Source organism: Silurus meridionalis, chromosome 19 (genome assembly GCF_014805685.1).
Source record: "Silurus meridionalis isolate SWU-2019-XX chromosome 19, ASM1480568v1, whole genome shotgun sequence".
Taxonomy (NCBI): Eukaryota; Metazoa; Chordata; class Actinopteri; order Siluriformes; family Siluridae; genus Silurus; species Silurus meridionalis.
The window spans coordinates 9,005,944-9,026,039 of NC_060902.1; the positions used below are offsets into that span (position 1 = coordinate 9,005,944).

Genomic DNA, 20,096 nt, shown 5'->3' on the forward strand with positions numbered 1-20,096 from the left:
AATGTAAATCTAATTTAAACCCGATATAATTATTACATGCCATACAGCAAATACATTGGTAAAGGAACAGTTACATTATAAACATAATATATGAATATCTGGCTCCAAATTCCCCCATATCTCAATCCACTCTTGCATCTGTAAGATGTTTTTGTCTTATTGACGGTGGACTTGCATCAAAACTTAAAAACTTAAAGGCTGCTAATGCTTGGTGCCAGATACTATAGCACACCTTCAGAGGTCTGGCAGGGTGATTGCCTCAAAAGATCAGAGCTTTTTTGGTGGCACAACGGGGACCTACTAAATAATAGGGTAGGTAGTTTTAATGTTATGGCTGATTGGTATGTATGTATAGTTACCACTTTGTCAGCAGTTTACATGTATAACCACTATTTGTTTGATATTACTCCACTATTAATTTGTCAGAATGCAGTGAATGCTTGGGGCCATTCTTCTTCATTTTACTGCTTGTTGTTTTGAACCGTTTTTGATGGTCTATTTCAACTGGGCTGAAATCTGCAAATTGGCAGAAAGCTAAGCAAAGGAGAAAGAAAACATTGCTGAAATATGTTAATTTCTCAAATTATTTTTTTCTTGAACTGTATGACTGCAGATTGTGTAGAGGAAATGACTGCGCTCAATTTCAACCACATTAAACAAGCACTTTTTCCCTCATTGTTTCAGCTCACTGCTTAATGACTTAATAGGTGGTAATCTGGACAGGAGAAATTTGTATTTTTCTGCTTGTTTCCACCGGCTGGAGGCAGATGGAAGCATTATTTTATGTCCTGCACAAGGATAAAAACACCTGGATCCAATAATTTGAATGAACAACTGGCTTAGTGGTGTTTCAATTAAAGACTTCAAAATATTATGCCAAGTGTGTGCTTTTATGTTACTAATTTGTGAAGCCAAGTAGTCTGTTATATACGTGTAATTTCACCTGGGTGTGTAACCACTTAGTTTAAAAGAACTATAGTAAGCTTTTTTTTTTTTGTACATTAGTACCCAGTAGTAGTCAGCGAGCTATTTGGCCTTCTAATTAAAAAGGTTTAGGGTAAACGCAAGGAACTCTAAAGGCTTCCTGTATGTGCAAGTATAATGAGATTGTAGTAAATAGATGATATTTGAAACATAGGAGTTTGCCATTGCAGTGACTTGAATCCAAACTTTTTACTTTTATGCCGCTCAAGCAGACACACCCTCGGCTTTGAGTCTTTATGCATTTTTAGCTGGCTATTTCTGGACTTGTCTGTCAATGCTCTGACCTATCCCATCAGTCCTAGCTCTTTTCCCAGTCTCCACTTTTTCCATGTAAAAAAAAAAAAAAAAAAAAAAAAGCTTTCTTTTTTTTTCCAAACAGTTAAAGATTTTTTTTTTATGACAAAACAAAATTTAATTCAGCAGCACCACATACACACACTGCCTGTAGTGGAAAAGCTTTTCTCAGCGAGTTTAGCTAAACTGTTGTCAGTGTCCCAAGCCACACCATCAATCCTAATCGTATATGATTCTTTCTCTGTGAGTGTTTCTCTGCTTGATTTTCCTTCCTTGTTATAACTTGTAAAGCTTTTAAAATCTTACTGCTAAATTAGAAGTAAAAGGTGTACTGTACTTTTTTCTTACTTTACTGTCTAGCTTATGGTTCTTTTTATGCTCTTCTGACTCCTCTCTCTCCACTTAGAATCTAGAACTCTTAATAATTACAAGATCAACTTAAGAATAATGTAATTATGTTTTCTTATTTGTGTTGTATGTTGATGAACTTATAGTCAGCCACCTGCATCCCCAAGTACACAGGAGGCCATCCAGGGCATGTTGTCTATGGCTAACCTGCAGTCCTCGGACACCTGCCTGCAGCCAGCCTGGAACAACAGCCAGGCCAAAAGCAACTCTCACAGTGGGACGACTGGCAAAAAACCTGCAGCAGCCAGCAACAGCAAGCGTCCCTCAGCCAAACGACCTCCCAAAAAACCACGCAAAAGCAGCAGTGTGGACAGTGGCGACATGTTTGATGATGACGATGACCAGGACCACTTGGATGCCTGCTTCAAGGACTCAGACTATGGTAAGATTTGACATACGTTTTCAGCAGCATTTATGAGTGTGCTGATTTTCAACGACTGCATGTACTGACCCAACTTCTGTGCTAATTCATTTTCAAGGTATATCTGACACATGTTTAAATTCCATTTCTTTGAGTCTGCCACCTCCTAAAATGCCAGTAGGGAGGTGAGGTATTCATTCAGAACATGTTCCCACCTCACTTTTCTAATGCTTCTGAGATAAGGTCTGGATCCACTGTGACCCCAACCAAGCTGTCAAAGTCAAAATCAAAATCAAAAACATGGAAAAAAAAAAGATGGATTACACATATCTTTTGTCACTGGGTAAAACTGTAACAAAAAATATACTTAGTATTCTACATTTCATACTTTAAAGCTGGCTGAAATAACAGATGTCTTTATGTTGCCTTCCAAATGGGAGAAATACCAATCTGAAGCAAAACGGCATATCAAGACCATTGTTTATTGGGTTCAATAAAAGTGGCAAGTAAATATGTTTAATGTGACATAAACATTAACAGTATTTTCTTACTTAATATCTCAAAGTATATTATAACTCTAAAGGTAAAGTTGTATTTATGTCTCTGCGGTGCTTGAAATAAAGATCCCTCCTGCAGAACCAAGAGAAACAGAGTCATTTACAATTTCAGTTGCGTTTTTAATTTAGATTCGGGAGGTTCTCATTAGAGCCAAGTGACAGGAGTTTTGTTTATTCCGCATGGAAGGATCTCCAAATCTTGTCTTTGAGTTCAATTCCAACAAACTACTTATTCAGCTGGGTGCTTCCTGTGAACCCTTTCCAAAAACAGCAAGACCATTAAAAGCCCCGTTAATAATCCATTAGCCATCGTTCTAAACTGTTGTTTTAAATGCTTTTTGATCTGATACCCTAATTAGTCATTACAAGCACACATATTTGCAATCTAGATCACACTAGGGAACATTTTATCAAGCACACTGGCATTTTTCTCTACTGTAAACAGATTTTTTTCAGCCTTGATAATTATTGAAAATTAAGTGTTTTTTCATGCAGGAGTTCAAAGAGACTAGGTACATTAGGCAGCTGCCTTGCATCTGTCTCATGCTAAGCAACTATTTCTTTGGTAAATCTTGAGTACCGGAGTTTATTAAATGTACATTCGAATTTTCACACACACACACAGACACACACACACACACACACACACACACACACACACACACACAATTTATTATTATTTTTTTTTTATACTGTGGTTCAATTTTATTTTGATGAGTATTGAAATCTACTGAATTGTGTTTGCTTCAGTTTACCCTTCTCTGGAGTCTGAAGAGGACAGCCCAATTTTCAAATCACGGTCAAAGAAGAGGAAAAGCTCAGATGACACACCATACAGTCCAACAGGTATGGTTTATATCATGCCTGTCCAAAATATTCCCCTCAGGCTTTTTTGAAAGTATAGGATGTTTCTGGTATGAGATGTGTAAATGTTAAATTTGTCCCTTGTGTGTTTTACAGCACGCGTTGGGCCCTCTGTACCACGACAGGAAAGACCGACACGTGAAGGGGCGAGGGTCGCGTCTATTGAGACTGGTTTGGCCGCCGCCGCTGCCAAACTCTCTCATCAGGTTAATAACTTCCACTTGCAATTTTTGTCTTCACAAAATGTGTGTGTAGTGTAATGAGGAGGATAGCTCTTCATTATGTACAGCTAAGAAAATAATAACTAATAGTGCAGTGTAAACATCGGAGAGGATAAATCACCAATCTTGAACACATTTCTTTATTGAGAGCAAATTAATGATCTAGATCTAACTTATATTTAACAGCTCTTACTAAATGTACTTAAATAGAAACAGTAAAGAAGGTAGCTGCTTCTGGTTTTTGACATAATTTTCATAATCTGATGTAGACATAATCTGATGTAGTGGTCTGTGAATTCTTGCAGAAATCATGGCCTGCAAATGGTTACGCTGTTACTCATGCTCCCCATATCTCCTTTAGGAATAGTGAGTTTTTTCCTTACAAGACGACACACAGTAAACACGATTGGTTTACTTTATTTTTACCTCTATTAAGTGCTGGTTAATGAGATGTGTAAGGCCCTTTATATATCTTGAGTGTTTCCATCTACATAACCATGGAAAAGAACATTCTGATCCTGATTATTTACTGTTCGCATTTATAGATTTTTTTAAAAAGTAAAATGACACCGCTCTTGAAGTCTTTGTAGGGATTATATACATACCTGTATAATACAGACGTATTTCTCAGTTCCCAGAAATTTACAGGCCTTTTCCAAAGACCTAGATTACCCAAGGTCCCCTTTTGGTTTTATACTATTGGCCAGCCTTAACTAAATGATCATGGATTCTCATTCTTCTGCTTTACTGTAATCAAAAACAATCCTTTTTTTTTTTTTTTTAAACTAAGTCAGCTACTGGCTTTATCTTAACACACTGTACAATAGAATAGAGTTTTTCTTGTATTCTTTTTACAATATAAACTTTCTTTATAGTCCTCCATAGACTCAGGAATGAGTGTCAAGGAAACCTCTAAGGTGGGAAAAGCTTTGAAAGCACCGAGGCTCATCAGGGGCCACTCATTCTCCTCTGTGTGTTGCTTCTTTTTGATATGTTTTTTAATGTGTTCTTGTTACAGGAAGAGCAGCAGAAGATCAAGAAAAAAAAGAAGAACATCAAAAAGAAGCCGGTGGTTGTAGAGGAGCCTCAGAAACTATCTCAGGACTGCAGTTCTCCAGAGGCGACCATGGACTCAGAGGGCAACGCGGCTGAACAGGAGTATGGCAGCGGAACAGTCAAGATAGCCGGTGGCTCACAGCCCATGGCTCCAGGAGTCTTCCTCAATCAGAGACGTCCCTCCACTTCATCTCCAAACAATGCCTCAGCACAGCCAGCAAAAGTGGAACGTGCCAACTCGACAGATGCCAAAGGTAAATGTAAATATAAGAGTGCAATTTTTCTGCTTCACTTAAAGACAACTTCAAATAAAACTTCAGCAAGAAAATTTTTATGTTTTTCTTGATTGCATATAAGGACAAATACTAAAGATCAGCATTATGATTGTGTTTTCTTTACATTATTAATGTTGCAATCTGGCAACATTTTTAGGCCTGAAGAGATTTCAATGGTAATTGAACACAATTCCTGACTTACAGGTACTTTTTAACATTGCTCTGTTTCTTTCCCAGCCAAGCGGCTAAAGAAAGGCATGGCCACAGCCAAACAAAGACTTGGAAAAATTTTAAAGATCCATCGGAACGGGAAGCTCCTTCTGTAACAGGAACAGTGGAGGGGATTTGACATTTTCTCCTGATGTTCTTATGGACACAATGGACTAGCTAATCCGATCCCCCCCTCTCTCTATCTCCCCTCCCCCAAACTGTGGACAAGAACAGAAAGACGGAAGGGGGGTGTGCGAGTCACGCAACTTTTTCGATTTCTAAGAAGAGCTTAGGTCAGAATAGGTTTTTGCTTCGACTTATACTTTATAACTTTCAGATATTAAAAAATGTACAGAATACCTGCTATTAATATTTTGTAAGAAGAATTTGTCTTGTTTTACTACAGCTGTCAGTTTATCAGGGGTTGCTAAGATATTATAAAATAATAAATAGCAGTCATTCCAAGATTAAGAAAGTATCCCTCGCATGTATCCAGTTGCATGCATGCATCGGTAGAGAGAGCTGGGACAGGGGTTCAAATCCAGGAATTCATTTCTACTCTTTGGATGTGGCTTATCATTGTCTTTTGATGCTGAATAAGCATTGCTGAACACGTTTTCTTTCTTTTTTTTTTTTTTCCTTTCATTTTTACTGCCCCATACGAGTCCATCTCACCACGTTTTCTATTTTCGTGTGGTAAAAGTATATTTCAGAATGAGTTATTTTTGTTTGCAGAGCACTATCACTAATAATATTTATTGACCTAATATAATTGTACGTCATAGATAGTTAGAGGAACGCCAAAAGGCACTTAAAGACATCAACAAAGCACAAAACCGTGATATTGTGATTTAAAGGTCTTTTTTTTTTTTCTTTTTTTTTTTATAATAACTGCTACTGTGAACCATGGACTGATCACTTTTTTCATAGCCAAATTTAGTTTCATGGAACTGAAATCATCAAATGAAAAAAAAAAAACCTTCCTGATAATTCAGTACATGCACATCAGGCCCATTATTTAAACTTGTTTCTTACATTATAAGATTTCTAAGCATTATGTCCATCACACTAATCATACAGGTCATACTGATAACTGCTAGCAACACTTGCAAATTCTTTCTCGCCAATTTTACATTGCTAGTCCCTGTGACTTTTGTATGAACTGAGCTTCATGTTGCTTTAATAATAGAAAATGTAGCTTTTTTTAAATTTTTTTAATTCTTATTCTAATAAATAAAACAAAAACACTAAGTAGATGGGACCTTGAGCTCTGATAAGCCTCATCCACATTGATGTGCATCACTACGGTAGGGATACTTTCTCTTCTTTGTTGGTCTCGCAGGCAGCACCCATTAACCCTAGACTGAAATATGCATTTATATTGCTTCACAGTACAGTATGTAGAATGTAGCCTGTATATAGCTTTTTAAATGAATACGTTTTGTATCCTTTTTCCTTAATACTTCATTATACATTTTTACTAGTTTTTTGCAAAGTGTAAACAAGAAAAATATATAATAAATATATAGAAATAGTAATTTCTTTCTATTTTATTTTTATTTTTTTTTGCTAGATACACAATAGCTGAGCTTTTTTTTTATTTTAACCATCTTATTTTGTCCTTTTTTTTTTTGTTAGACAACGGTGTTGCCTGGAGAACAAAAGCATCAGTATAGCATACCATCTCATATGGCCTTACATAAACAAATCTACATGTATTGTATTGAATCATTTACACATCTTCAAGGGGGGAAATGTCAAGTCAAAATGAGAGTTTCTACAACCAGCCTCATGTTTTGGGTTCAACTGCCCTTACTGGGAGTCAAAGTTCTTTTACTAGCACCTTGTGAAGTGTTGTCTGTGTCGGTGATGTAATTTATTAATGTTTGTAGCCTTTTATACTTGTATAATTCTTATGAGATTTTGTTTTAAATATTTTATCAGTGTGAAAGCCCCATAGAAAACTTATCATTATAATGCCTTGTTGAGTTCCACAAAACTCATTATTGCCTTTTATTTTCATTTTGTCACCTGAAACAGGTCATTTTGTTTGAATTGTTACATTTTATAACTATAATTATTTTATTATTACTATTATTATCATCGTCATTGTCGTCATCATCATGCAGCTCTTTTAAAAACCTTATGCCATGAACTTTATTTTGATAACAGAATATGTACATTCTCAACAAGGTTTGCTGATCAATTGCAGTGTTTTAGTTATCAATGTAAATCTTGTATCCACCTTTTCTGGAGTGAAAAGCACTCGGATCGATCTTTGTCAATGGAACTATTTCAGGTTTTATTTGTACAAAAATGTGTGTTGCTTTGTTGTGGTTTATTTTTATATGTTCAAACCAATTAAACACATCCACTGTACCAGGGCAGTGAATGATACCTCTTATTGTGGTGATGTGATACTTCATCAATTTTTTTGTAGTTTTTTTTCTTTGCTGCAAATGGTAATTCTTTTTTCTCTAAATGATTTGAGATATTTCAGCTTTTTTTCTAAAGCACTCATAGGACGACATAAGGATTACTATAACAGAGTTCTTCTAAACTCTTGAATCCGATCATTTAGAAAGTGTTGATTCATTTTCCATAACAACATGCCACTGACTACGCCAGCTGTAACCTGCTCATTCTAATGTTATCAATTCAATTCACGGGGATGTTTATGGCCGACCTTCCAAATACTTTTTCTCTACAAACACTTCATATTTTTACTAAAGGGTGAGAGGAAACGAGAGGCTGTTAATGGATTGAATGTTTATAGCTACTGAATGCAAGTGAATAACCATAAATGGTTTTTTTTATAATTAAGTCTGATTTGATTAATGAATAAAAAAATTTTATAACTGGGAAAAAAATACTGTGGCGTAAGAAAAATAAAATGCTTCAGGATGGCAAACGACCTGCATTAGCATAACAGCATGTCCCGCAGTTCTTACTTATGAAACACAGACACACACAAACTCTGAAAAAGAGCCTTTTTTAGGGGTCAGCCAGGATACACAGGGCTACTGTAACACAAAGGAGTCTTTTAGTGCAAGTAATGTGTTCATAGTGAAATATTTGATTACATGTACTGCTGTATTTTCTATTAACAGCGTCAAGATTGTGTTTCGTTATTCCGCAGCATGCTGAGTAATTTGCTTTAATGTTCTCATTCTCAGACCTCCACGGCCTAGAGGAACGTCTTTCTCTAATATAGCCACTTCCAGATTTTACTGTGGGGGCCGCTGGGAGTCTAAGTATGTGTTTGTGTGTGTGTGTGTGTGTGTGTGTGCGTGTGTGTGTGTGTGTGTGTGTGATAGAGAGAGAGAGACAGTCAGTGAATATTACATTCATGCCAAGGTCAACACCGTTAAAAGTCCATTAGCTTTAGTTGGAGCCTGTGGTGGGCCAATGCTAAAATGTCGGGCTCTGTTAAACAAACACTGGTTCACGTTAGACTCTGTAAAGGTACTGTAAATACAGATTATTATAGCACTAAATTTGACTTACACTTATCTCTTACAGCCTAATCTGCATTAATACCAATTTGCAGTCATTAAAGGTTTGTATTTGTTTCTCAATTTTTTAAGTTGTAAAGAATTGCGTAAGGATTTGAAATGTTTGTTCGTTTGTTTTAATCTACCAGAAGGTGGCAATAGAGAGTTTAAAAAGATGGGCTTTCAATCAAGAGAGAAGGATGAATTAATCGTCTAAGTGAAATTAGAGGCTGCATTCTAAATAGTTTTTAAATGTACATAATTCCAATGAATTAATATTCCATGTACTGCAAATCTACAGGTAATATAGAGCTAACGGGGGTAAGATATTTTACTAAATAGTAGTGCATATATTGTCCAATTGTTAAAAAATGTGGAGTCTAAATATGGTGAATATCTCCACAAGCAAAAGATCATTGTAAAAAACAAGGCCTGTTGAGCTGTTTTCCCTCAATTTACTTCTTGTCAGTCTCCACCATTCCAACCACTCTCACATAAATCTTAAAAGCATGACATCAATTTCAAAATAATTTGGGATAAACGGCCTTTGAGTCCATATTTGTTATTGTTCGACGACGTTACACTGTGAACATGAAAACGCCCAAACCAGACATCAACATCTGCCACGTCTCCCAGCAGAAATCCATGTTCAAACCCTGCAACCAAGTATTAATGCTGTTTATGGCCTTCACATCAAGCCTTTATACTGTTTACACCATGCCTCGGGTTGTTCCTGCCACTGGTTTGTTTGTCTTCGCATTGCACTGTTTAGCAAACACAGCTTTAGCAGTTAGTTAAAAAAAAAAAAGAAAAGGAAAAAAAAACGTAAGTAACAAAGAGTGGATTTTTTTATTGAAAGATAGAGTATGATAGATATTAATAATATATTTTTTAAATAATATCTATTATTTATATAAATAGAAAAGATGTCAACTATGGCAATCTTTATTACTGTTCCTGCCTACTTACTGTCTTAAAACTACTCCCAAAAATGTTAATTAAATCGATCTTCATGGTAAGCGTATGTTGAATTGCTAATGTGCAGGCATCCAGTTTTTGCAAGTATACATTTACATTTTTTTGTTAGTTGATTGAACAGCTGCAAAAATAACTGGAAATATAAACCGGTAATCATAATAATTAACTTTGTGTAAATCACAGATCCAATATTTACTGAGTAAATGAATGAACTTTTTTACACTACAGGAGCATTTGCAGCAGTTTTGTAAATAATACTAATATATAGACAAAGTTTTTCCATTTATACCAATAAATGTTGCTATATAATTTAAATGTTTACTAAAATTTAAATAAAAATAAAATCATGTTTAATAATGTCAAAGAAACATTTTTATTGCTATATTTGTATTTATTTTTTTCTTTTCCTTAAAAAGCTTACTGGTTAAAGGTTAAATAACTAAAGTTCTTCAGTATTCCTAGATAGTTTATATTGCACATCAAACCACACAAATGATGTGTTTTTCTAAACACTGACACGGACAGACAGACAGGCAGGCAGGCAAACAGAAAGACAATTTGGTGCTATTTGCTCTGTTGGGAATAGCAGGTGGCCCCAAGTCTTGCAGGAAATTCCCTCTGCCTAGCATCACTGATTAAAAGCATTAGACCGGGGCTTCCCTACAAAGGAGAAAAAAAACAAAAAGAGTTGAGGATCACTGCTGGCTCATTGCAGCTTGAGTTCTTAGTGAAAATGAAATACGGAGCCTATTAAATTATAATTACTCACATAAAATGATTATAATAAGAGCATTTCAGCCAGTATTACTCCAAGTTCATACCTGCAGAAATTTGTGAAGCTTAAACTGACCCTTTGCCTGGGAGGAATTAATGATGAGTTCATTGATGGAGGGCAAGTGGGTTCATAATTGGGCAGCATCAGAGCAGCATAAACGAGGCCTGCTGTGTGTCATGTGCGAGCTGATCTCATTGCTCGTGTATGTGCTCTTGTAGGGTAATGCTCACAGATGTGCTATTAGCACAGTCCTCAGTGGTGTGGCCAAACGTGCTGGCTGAAGGATGCTTTAATTGCACCAGAAGGTCTGAGCAAGTGTCTTTACATGGCCACCATTATTCAGTGCTTATGGGTGCTTCTAAACAAGGCTGCTTTTTGTCCTTTCATTACTTCAAGGCTGCAGTTTGTGATAAACCTACTTTGATTTTGCCATGAGCAGACTGAAGGATATGGGAAGGAGGGAATGAGCACGGGCCCCTTGCTAGACCACTTATAGTACTCCCAGTTTTGTGTTCACATGCTTGCCTGCTAATGGGTGGCCTTCATTCAGACTTTTCCTTCATTCTAAATTTGCCATAAGACAAGCATTATAGTTGTTTCATTTCATTTAGAACGCAGGCAAATAAAAGCTGTGGCTCGACACACATTTCACAGATATAAGAACAACCTAGAAAGTAACATTTTGGCAATAATTAATACTTGAAACATTTTATTCAACCATTATGTACAGCTGTATTCCAGTCTAAGGAAAATATGTGAGTGGTTTGGCAATTAGTATATAGTGTTGTAAAACTGGTTAGGGAGCAACTACATACTCCTTTCTTTTAAAAAGAGAGAACATTTCCATACTAGAGAATAGTGAAATTCATAGCCGTTTACAGAATATAACCACCAAATGTATTGTTTGTAAAAAAGGAACTACATGTTTGATACCCGATATGTTTGGACAATACAGCATTTGGCTAAAATGAGCTGTCAGTTAACAGCGACGTTCCACCCGATTAGGTCAAATAAAACGGCTCAATTTACTGACCTCTAAAGAATCTATAGAAATCTAAAAAGGTAGTTTTTTAGTATTACAGCGTCAAAAAAGATGTGCGTGGAAATTTTATGAATCATATCTCCAGTTCCATTAGCCAACCAGTTTTCCATATTAAGTGGCTAAACTCCTCTTGACCCTCCCATTTATGTGCATGGTTGTGAAGCGTTTCACACTGCAGAGTGATCACATCCTTCTGACATGAATAAACACCTATAATCTCAACCTTTTAGATCTCTGTAAACACACCAAATAGCAAATGCTACAAATTTAGGCTTGAGGCTTCCAAATGCAAACATCTGTTTTTTTTAACCATACGTATGAAACCAGCCATTTTCTATGTAAGCAATCTCTGCGTCCATAAGGAAACACTTCTAGCTGTAACTTCAGGGTAGCGTTTTAAATAACAACACAAGAGTTCTTGTGAGTTAATTTGAATAAGTAGGCCTTAGTGGGTAATTAGCCATGGTTATTTTGAGAATAGTGAACATAATGAAGGACTTCCATCCCAAAAGCCATGCTTCTCAAGAAACTTTTTATACATCCCTGTAAGTCTTTTCAATTGAAAATGTATTATTTTTATTTAGTTTATAATGAAATACACCTAGATGGGAAAAAAATGTCAGCATAAAAACTAAGACAATGTTCTACTTAAGTGCATGCAGAACATCTACATAAAAGAAATATATGCTCTACCCCAGCTAAAGACAGCATTTAAAATTTAGCATTTCTCAAAGCATGCAGGCTTGTAGTCAGCTGGTGCTGGGAGTCTCCCAACTACAATTACTCTGTTTACATGTGGCAGTATGAGACGGAAATTGCTTCTGAAAGACATGGCTTTGTTTCTGTGCATAAGCCTTGTGTTTACCCGGGTATTTAGATGAAACCCGATGCCATGCCACGCATCAGCAAGTGTCTGAGATAACCTTTCAAATTGCTCATTTTCAGACACACTCAGGCAAGCGGCAATTTAATCCACCAGAAGTAAAACAATTTCAATGACATAAATTATAGAAAAAAAAGCATTTTAGAAGATATAAGTTTTTACTCAATCAGTTGCTTAAATAAGTCTGGTACAATACTTCTGAACATTTAATCAAAGCATTAAGACAAAATTCATAATTCAACAGCCTATTAACACACACACCAGTGATCAGCTGTTTTAAATTATCTGTCACTTCATATCTGTCAATCCATTAGTAATGATAATTCAAATGTAACTCAAAACTCACTCATTTTTTTGCCTTTAATAAACCAGTTTTCTGCGTTTTTTGCAACAACAACAACAAAAAAGGAATACTTGGAATGAACAGACTGGTTTTTCCCTGTGTGTAACAGATATCTAAATGATTAGGACTTTCTCTCAGCCCCATGGCACTATGCCCTCTGAACCCACAGGGTCAAGCGGCTGCGAGCTTCCTGACCCCTAGTACTTCCTCTGAATATTAAAAGGCTAGTAATGTAGTCAAAGGCCCAGATATAGAACATGGCCTCATTTTTAAAGATGGCCAATCAGTGTAAATGGCCCAGGATGGCCACGTCTTTTATGTGGGCTATTGAGAGTCGCCATGATGGCACACAGAGAAAGTGTAGGGAATTTTGGAATTATGTGGTCACATGCCTACACCCTGTAATGTTTTGTCTAAATCCTCCTAACTTACTTGCTCTCTTGCTACACTAGGGGTTTATGTTAAAGACATACACGATGTGATGTGAGGCAGACCAATGCAACTGACAGCAGGTATTAGAGGACGATTAAAACGGAATGATAAAAACAGATCATTTCTGCTTACTTACCACAAGGATTCTAATTGCACACTCCATTTAAACAATTAGCAACACTATGAATGACATTTGGCTGCAGAAGTATTTTGAACTTCTAGAAGGAAGATTATGTCCATCTGCTTTCATCTAGCCGTAGTGGAGCTGATGCTTCTGCACGTCTCGATAAGATTAGACAAGCAATTATTGCAATTAAAACTCCTATAGCACACTTCATAATATATGAACATAGCAGTTAGTTTAAGCAAAATAATATTTTGTCATAATAGATTTATTAATTGCAAATTGAACAAAACAGGCACTCATTTAAAAAGGTTTCTGTATGGAAAATGTATTGTTTTTTTTAATGCTCCTTCAAAACCTTTGAAAATTACTTGCATCTGTATGGATGCAATTGCATCAACTTCGTCAACCCGGAGCATGCGGCAGGCGCAAGGTGCCCACTCGCCTAGCTCTGCTGCCTAACCTTTGACCTTTTAAAGGGTAAATAATTAAAGAGCTCGTTCTTTAAACTAAATTGCAGACCAAGAGGAAGCAGGAGCAGCCTCATGCCCCTGTGTCTCCTCAGTTGCCTTGACAGCCGTAGTAATACCCCACCTTTAGCCAAGTAATTTGTGCACAAGGTCTCCATTATCCCCAGTCCAGTGGCACACCGTTCGAAGCTTCCTTTCAGATTAACATTTATCTCCTGGTTCACTGTTTGATTTGAATTGTGTTTTAGAAGGAAGCAAAACTAAGTTAAAACTGAGAGCATTATTAAAAGTTCTGACCGGAAAAAATGTGTGTGAATTCAGTACCCTAGGTGTTTACAAATCTAGGAATTCTGCTGTGGTAAAACTGGGATTTGCAAAAAAAAAATCTGGGTTGTTTAAAGCATCATTATTTATATCCTAAAATCTGAAGATTTTAAATGGACACGTATGCATAGTGTTTTTGCATCAGTTGGACACATGAAATAATATTTGCAAGTAAGAAAAAAAGTACGAAAAATCATCACATTTCAATGTATTTTATCTATATCTGCTAAGACTACGAGCTTTCCAAATACATGTCTAAACACAACTCAGTGTAGATTTATTTCAGGAACATTATTCAAATGTGTAGAGTAATATTATTGTCCTGTGTCTAGAAACACAAAGCTTTCTTTTTTCCACTGGCAGAACATGTCTAGGTTTAATACAATTCTTTTACAAATTTTTATTAGTAATTGTTTACATTAATGCTGCATTGTTAAATTTTATATATTAGAATATTAAATAAATTTTATGTATGTATCTATATAAATACACATATGTATATATATATATATATATATACATACACACCACATTGCATCATTTTTACAATTTCATAATGAGAGCTATAAAATAGAAGCAAGCCATCGTTCTTCAGAGATCTCCATCTCGTGCTGAATGCTCAAATGTAAAAAAAAATATAGATATTTGACTTCTCCTGTCACCTAGAGTGTAATTTCAGCAGAACTTACCGCAGTAGCTAAAGATCAACGAGAAGCCACAGCTGGTGAATCCCAGCCGCTCTAATCATCTAAACGCCTCGGGGAGACGATAACGCGCGACTGCGCGGAGAGAAAAGCGCGCACACGTCGCCACTCTCTTTCTCTCATTTTTTGTTTTGCTTTGCTTTGTTCTTTCTTTTTAAATGAACTCGTGCACGATGTTATCGCGATATGGTGAAAGATGAGCAGTTCTTTAGCAGATCCTCGAGTAATGCTCAGGTGTGTGTGTGCGTGTGCGTGCGTGCGCATGTGTGCGTGTGCGCGCACGCTGCCGGATTCTCTCACACACACAGCGCTGTGAACTTTTTACACCCCTCTTGGTGGTGATTAAAGCGCGCTCCATTTCTCCCTAATAAGAGTAAAAGGTGCGCTTTTGTTTCGGCGTGTTGCTGAACGGCTTGATGGGTCGTGTGGAAACAGGTTCACACGTCAGGTGTGTGGGGCGGCTATAAAGGTGCATCTGCGGCGTGCAGTACGGTGAAATGGGAAGAAGGTCAAGATCTAGAGATAACGTCCAAAGCCATCAGAGCTCTGCAGAGGAGATGCTGTAGAGTGACGCTGCAAAAGGAAAAAATACTGAATTGTAGGTTGCAGAGCGGAGAGCAATTACACTCCGTTTCTTCATTTGTTAGTGAAACAGTCCTAACCATGCACGGTTTATGGATTGCCATCTGGACTGCCAAGCGTGAATGGGTGGCAATTTTGTGCCCTCTGGGTAAATAAACACGTCTAAACCGAGCAATAATGATCCTCAGCGCTTATGTCTTTCTGCTGGGTAGAGACAGAACGGAATTCACATGCATTCATTCCCTTAGATCTATATATAGCGCTGCAGCAAACTAAATAAATGAGCTGTCAGGACCAAAGCATTTACACACACACGAAAAAAATAAAATACACAATCCGAGCCAATTTATGCAATTGCTATCGGATAGAAAAGAGTCTCCTACCAGCAACATGGTTCAGAGCAAAAAGTTTCAATTTGCAAAAAAAAAGTGCTCACATGTTCATTATCTAAAATGTTGTCTATCTTTCCTAAAAGTATCTTACACTGATTTTGCTTTAGTTTCACACTGCAGTTACACTGTACAGGAATAATGAAAGCTTGTGATCATATGCATCAGTAGAATAAATCACTGTTGGGAATATTAATAAGCCTAAATCAGGCCATTACTGACATGCAACAGAAGGCAGTAAAGATACATAATACAATTTTAAATTTTGTTATAGAAAATGAAGTGGAAAAGAATTTGTTCAGAATTTGAACATTAATATGAATATAAATGGATCATTAAAATATTAATATTTTAATATATTAAAATATTATATATTAAAAGATTTATTCACGCAAAATATGTATTCAAATAATTGTATTCATTAATGGTGGCTTTTTTGGTGGTTTTATATGTTTAAATAAAACATACAATGGAAAAAGAACGAAAATCTTAAAAATGCTGCATGTGTCAAACCCCGCAAAGGTCACCAGCAGAGGGAGATATAAGGATTTATACAACCAAAACTGTGTACCGCAACTCAGTGAATTTAGGAATTCTGTTTGCATCCTGCCCACCTCTATGATTCTGGTGCACAGACCAATAGCGAGGCTGAGCTACAGTTTTTAGAACAAGGTTTAGACATTTTGGTACCAGTCAAAACATACAATTGCCTAGACTCACACCAGTGCATGTCAATATAGCAAGAAATATTGTCATCCATTTAAAACGTCCTATATCTACCCCCTGAACTGTGAAGGACAGTAAGAATGAAATCCTTTGCATGTGTCCACATTTGGCAATACCATTAACAATGCTGCAAAATGCCCGTATGACTTTGTGCACCATAGAGCTATTTATGTAACACCTCCTGGCTACTGTCAGAGCTACAGGTAATGGCTCCTGTCATTGCCTTTCATCTTGGCATATGGTCTAATTTATACTTGGAATTTTCATCTCTTCTTTGTGAACAAGGTCACATGCATAAAAAATAACTGACCACTTAAACCACATTCAGGGTTTTGTCCTGGACAGCAGTAAAAACAACTAATCATCTGTTATATTTCCCTAGCTGTAATATATATTAAATCATTATTTTGAGACTGTTTGGAAATTGTACTAACATGGTAAAACTCTCCACTGCTAGACAAATGGATGAAGATGATGTTATAATGTTATAAAGCAGATCTCAGCTGTCATTCAATTATACATTTAGTTAGCAGATCTCATAAAAAAAAAACCTTTCGGATGACTTGGCAGCTTCCTATAACCACAGGTTTAATATCCCAAATGGACAGAAAGATTTGGGATCATGAGCCAGATAACATTTCCCTGTGCCTCTTGCAGTGAAAAAGGACTATGACCCAGCAGTTCAAGAAACACTTCTGAATGCAAAAGCTCCTACTACACAAAATGAATTCAGGTGGAAACCATTCTGTGAATGCTGTGCATTTTGTCATCTGAAACCTGGTGTGCTGTTCCACTGCTTGGTTCCTAGAGTACTCTCTTTCTTGTACTGGTGTCCATCAAGACCCCTGTCCATAAAATTGTTTTTAGAGCTATATGCTTTTCTCCTTAGCACAAAAGATGAATGCCAGAGCTGATAACTAAATTACCACAAGAGACAGAAGCTAAATATTTGGCTCAGGGCACAAGAGATAATTTGTCTCTTGTCAAAAACAATTCTAACATAAATATTTCTACACTATACCATATATTTGAATATATTTTAATTGGTTTCTTATTAGCCCTAAGCTTGTCAGTAGAAAAGTAAACTAAAGCAAGATTGTTTTGTAACCATACCTAAGTAAAATCATTGTTGCTATAATAAAACAAATCTTTTCTGATTTTGTGATTTTTTATCATTTATAATTCAAATGAATGTGCAAAATATAAAAAAGCATCATGAAACTGAACATTACAAATATTAAAAATTACTATCTCATTTAATCTTCCACAAAACAAGCTAAAATGAATAAATCATGTCTTTGGATCAAGTCACAGTGCTTTAATAGCTATCAAGAAGGTAAATAGCAATTAGTTGCTTTCTCTGTCAAGCTCTGTTATAATAATAAACCATGATTAAATTAAGCATATTGTATGCATGAAAGTGTTAGGAATTACAATACATAAAGTTGTATTTATATCAATAAGTAAATGTGTATTTAAATGTTCCCAGTATGAAACCCCCTCCAACACACGCACACCGACACCGACACCGACACCGACACACACACACACACATAACAGAGACTTTTTTTGGGGGTAACCCAGTGGGGCAATAAGCAAATGTCAGATAAGGAATGATTTGCTACAAGCAAAACCTTTAAAATAAACCAAGCATTAGTCTCTCAGTGTGTGGTGGGGGTGTGTGTGAGCAGAGATTTGGCTGAGCAACTCTAATTCAGTCGAATTACAGTCATGTTTGCCCGACTGGTACATTCACAGCTGTGATAATAGCACAAGGCCATGCAGGGCCTTCAGCAGCCTGCAAAGTGTCCACACAATCCAGCGCCAGGCCTTGTGTGCATGTGCAGGTTTCTGTGTGTGTGTGTGTGTGTGTGTGTGTGTGTGTGTGTGTGTGTGTGTAAGGCCTACACATGTGTGCCCTAGTTTAGGCAAGCTTACTTATGATTGTGCGCATGTCCACGTGCATGCCTGTGTGCATGAGATTCTTTAGCTGTGTTGCGCACCAAGGAAGACAAAAACTGGCTGCTGTGTTTTCTTTCCAGAAAGTGTGTTTATTTCTGTTTCTTTGGTTTCAAAGCATGGGCAGCAGACTGCGGGGGAAACCAGACTCATTAAAATTAAAGTGCTTTGATTGAATGATGCTTTTCTTGCATGTGGCACAAATATTTCAGTTGTCATGATATTACAGTTCCATGAAGGCCTTTGAGAATGTATGGTGACGTCTAAGGAATAATGATTTAAAAATCCAAAGTGATGTAAATAGTGTGATAAAAGGATAACAAGATGATAAAAGGTGAAAAGAAGATTATTTGCACTTGAGAATGTAAAATGAATCGAAAGGAGTCTGTTAAGCCAGTTTCACAATATACTTTCAGCCTAAATTTAACATCACCAACACAAATCACACATTGTAAATGAATTCTTAGCTTGGGTTGACATTGAGGATCTCAGAAATCATATTGTGATGTGCTCAACAACAAAAGATTTGGTACCTTCAAACAGCTGTTGACAACGTTCCTGCAGTGTCAAAAAAATTAACAGAAATTATTTGATAATAAGTTGCTGCTGTGATCACAAGACAGATACAAAAATACAGATACAGCATTAAAGAAACATACTATTGGACAGAAAATATCTGTTCATTCAAGCTTACTTAAAAATGCTTTTGTTTATGCAAACTCCTTTTTTTGCACAAGCTCAGATCATGCTGATTGATGAAGTAATCAAGAACGTAGTAGTTTTCTTTAATCGCTATCATTATAGAATCATCATCGGATAATATAACATGGAAAACACATTATTGCACAATCTCTTATAGAATTTAGCCAAGATGTTATATGGATCATCTTGTACAGTGTGACAATAATAATCTTAAAAGGCAGATGTAATTTCACAGTCTTCATAAAAACAAGCTTCATAAAAAGTGTAGAAGATGCTATATTGGGTATAAAAAACACCCTGAATATTTGCTGACCTGTTACCTGTTGTTTTCATATTTCATATTTGTGAGCATGTGAATGCTGGAAGCCTGGGGTATCCTGAGTTTGGCTTGTTTCCAGTGTGTGATTATAATGGTAAGTACTCTCTTGCAGAGCCCCACACAGCGGCACACGTGCACAGGACTGGTGGGGGTGAATGAGTTCTGCATCTGATCAAAGCTGGTGTAGAGTGTAAGGAAATACTCTAGTGGGACCATCACAGCCCATTATAAATGACTAATACCAACCAAGCACAATCCAGCTGCCCTTGGAGTGCTATTTTACCTGAAGCTAAAGTTTTGCCTTTAATCTGTCTCTAGATGTTAATACATAAGCATCCATTTGAATAAGTTGAGGGTTGAATATGGTGTTAAGAGAGTTTTTAATGAGTAAATCAATGCACTGGTACAACAGTGCACGGAACAAAAGTGCATGTTATATTTAACAAAATATATTTATCTATTTTATATGTTCATTGTGGGCTGAAATCTAGAAAGTATAATGCAAGTCTTTGACACTTAAATTATTCACCCAGTGTAAAAAAAAAAAAAAAAAAAAAAGGTTTCTGAGGTTTCTGAACAGGTGTGTTTGAATCAGTCCAGGGTGCACATCTGTGTGTGTG

General features: G+C 36.5%; 1 protein-coding gene and 1 long non-coding RNA gene across 2 annotated transcripts in view; one reads left to right on the plus strand and one right to left on the minus strand.

Moving 5' to 3' along the window:
• The window catches only part of phf2 (PHD finger protein 2), a 53,858-nt gene extending 46,231 nt beyond the window's left edge, over positions 1-7,627 (plus strand). The window contains exons 18-22 of the mRNA XM_046875045.1: positions 1,773-2,068; positions 3,355-3,450; positions 3,565-3,674; positions 4,708-4,999; positions 5,258-7,627. Coding sequence (XP_046731001.1) covers positions 1,773-2,068; positions 3,355-3,450; positions 3,565-3,674; positions 4,708-4,999; positions 5,258-5,346 — 883 coding nt within the window. The 3' untranslated portion in view covers positions 5,347-7,627. The remainder of the gene's footprint in view (positions 1-1,772; positions 2,069-3,354; positions 3,451-3,564; positions 3,675-4,707; positions 5,000-5,257) is intronic.
• Positions 7,628-10,072: 2,445 nt separating this feature from the next.
• Positions 10,073-15,716, minus strand: LOC124402380. The gene is made up of 2 exons (XR_006928705.1): positions 14,785-15,716; positions 10,073-10,362 (listed from the first exon to the last, which is right to left on the minus strand). It is a non-coding gene; the product is annotated as an uncharacterized LOC124402380 (long non-coding RNA).
• Between the last annotated feature and the right edge of the window lie 4,380 nt (positions 15,717-20,096).